Below are 1,623 nucleotides of genomic sequence, written 5' to 3'. Positions count from 1 at the left end.
ATAATTCCCATTTATAGTTTTTTGTATCATTTTTTTCTTTGCTTTAGTTGAATTTTACTGTTATGTGTTGCTCTGATTTAGAGATACGCCGTATTAACACAGCAAACAACATGCTCAGAATATTAAATATTTGCCTTAAGAAAAGAAAAAAAGGTTGCTGCTGCTCCTTATAATAATTGTCCATATTTTGTCTCTTTTCCTGCAAGGACCTAAAGATGTCAGCAGTGCTGGTTGTACACGGTGGGGCGTGGGCCATACCGGATGAACTGGCCAAGGCCTCTGTTGATGGAGTTAAAACTGCAGCATGTGAAGGGTTTGCAGTGCTGAAAAGAGGAGGAAGTGCCCTGGATGCTGTTGAAGCAGCTGTGAGGACTTTGGAGGATAACGCTGTGTTTAATTCAGGTAAAAGAAACACTTTCACCCATTAACAGCCACATTACAGGTCCCATATGGTGAAAACGTTTTGTGGTTGTCATGAATTTAGAAGTGCATAGTAAAACCTGATGAAGATGTTTACTTCTGCCGTTCCTCAAGCCTCCCCACAGCTAGTTAGACTTCCAGCTTTACAGGCAAGTGAAAATTGCAGTGATGTATCAACTAAGTATCCAAGTAGCTCAAACTTTTGCATCCTCCTTGCCATTCAGTGAGGCGAGCCATTCAGAATGATGCTGCTTCACAGTCCATCAGGTTTATTTACTTTACTTTGCTTCCGTTAACTCTACAATGTCTCAGCCTCGAGCAAAACACACCAAATGTTTTGTTATTGACTGCAAGAGTGAACATAAGAGCCTTCATGTACATCCAGCATCTGAGGGATTGAAGACTTTGTGGATAACTTTGATTTTCAGTGGTATTGTCACCACAACAACAGGAAAATGCTGTAAGCATGTTGTGTGGCTTATGTGGTTATTGTTGACTTATTAGCTTTGATCGTATTAGGTCTGAGCTCTGTTTTTAAATTGTAAAGCTGAGGGAAATCCAGATATGGTGGATGGTGGAAGAACATTTTGAGAACAATAAACCAGGACGTCGCCGGCTCCAGTCCGGCCCGAGACAGGCCCCCAGAGGGGCTCCGCCATCGCCGGCCCGAGTCCGGCCGCCAGAGGGGCTCCGCCGTCGCCGGCCCGAGTCCGACCCACAGAGGGGTTCCGCCGTCGCCGGCTCCGGTCCGGCCCCAACAGGGGTTGCGCCGTCGCCGGCACGAGTCCGGCCCCCAGAGGGGCTCCGCCGTCGCCGGCTCCAGTCCGGACCGAGTCCGGCCGCCAGAGGGGCTCCGCCGTCTCCGGCTCCAGTCCAGCCACGAGAGTGTGTCCGCCGTCGCCGGCTCCAGTCCGGCCCGAGTCCGGCCCACAGAGTGGTTCAGTCGTCGCCGGCTCCAGTCCGGCCACCATAGGGGCTCTGCCGTCGCCGGCTCCATTCCGGTCCGAGTCCGGGCCCCAGAGGGGCTCCGCCGTCGCCATCTCCAGTCCGGCCCCCAAAGGCGCTCAGCCGCCGCTGGCCCCAAGAGGGGCTCCGCCGTCGACGGCCCGAGTCCGGCCCCCAGAGGGGCTCCGCCGTGGCCGGCTCCAGTCCGGACCCCAGAGGGGCTCCGCCGTGGCCGGCTCCAGTCCGGACCCCAGAGGG

At 53.8% G+C, this 1,623-nt stretch overlaps 1 protein-coding gene across 1 annotated transcript in view; it reads left to right on the top strand.

Annotated features, from left to right (window-relative positions):
* The first annotated feature begins 215 nt into the window (after window positions 1–215).
* LOC103355085 (isoaspartyl peptidase/L-asparaginase) overlaps window positions 216–1,623 on the top strand; it is a 12,265-nt gene continuing 10,857 nt past the window's right edge. The window contains exon 1 of the mRNA XM_008278745.1: window positions 216–402. Coding sequence (XP_008276967.1) covers window positions 216–402 — 187 coding nt within the window. The remainder of the gene's footprint in view (window positions 403–1,623) is intronic.

Source organism: Stegastes partitus, unplaced genomic scaffold (genome assembly GCF_000690725.1).
Source record: "Stegastes partitus isolate 25-593 unplaced genomic scaffold, Stegastes_partitus-1.0.2 Scaffold131, whole genome shotgun sequence".
NCBI lineage: Eukaryota > Metazoa > Chordata > Actinopteri > Pomacentridae > Stegastes > Stegastes partitus.
Note: the sequence above shows the minus strand (reverse complement) of the source record. Positions and strands in the feature narration are given on the sequence as shown.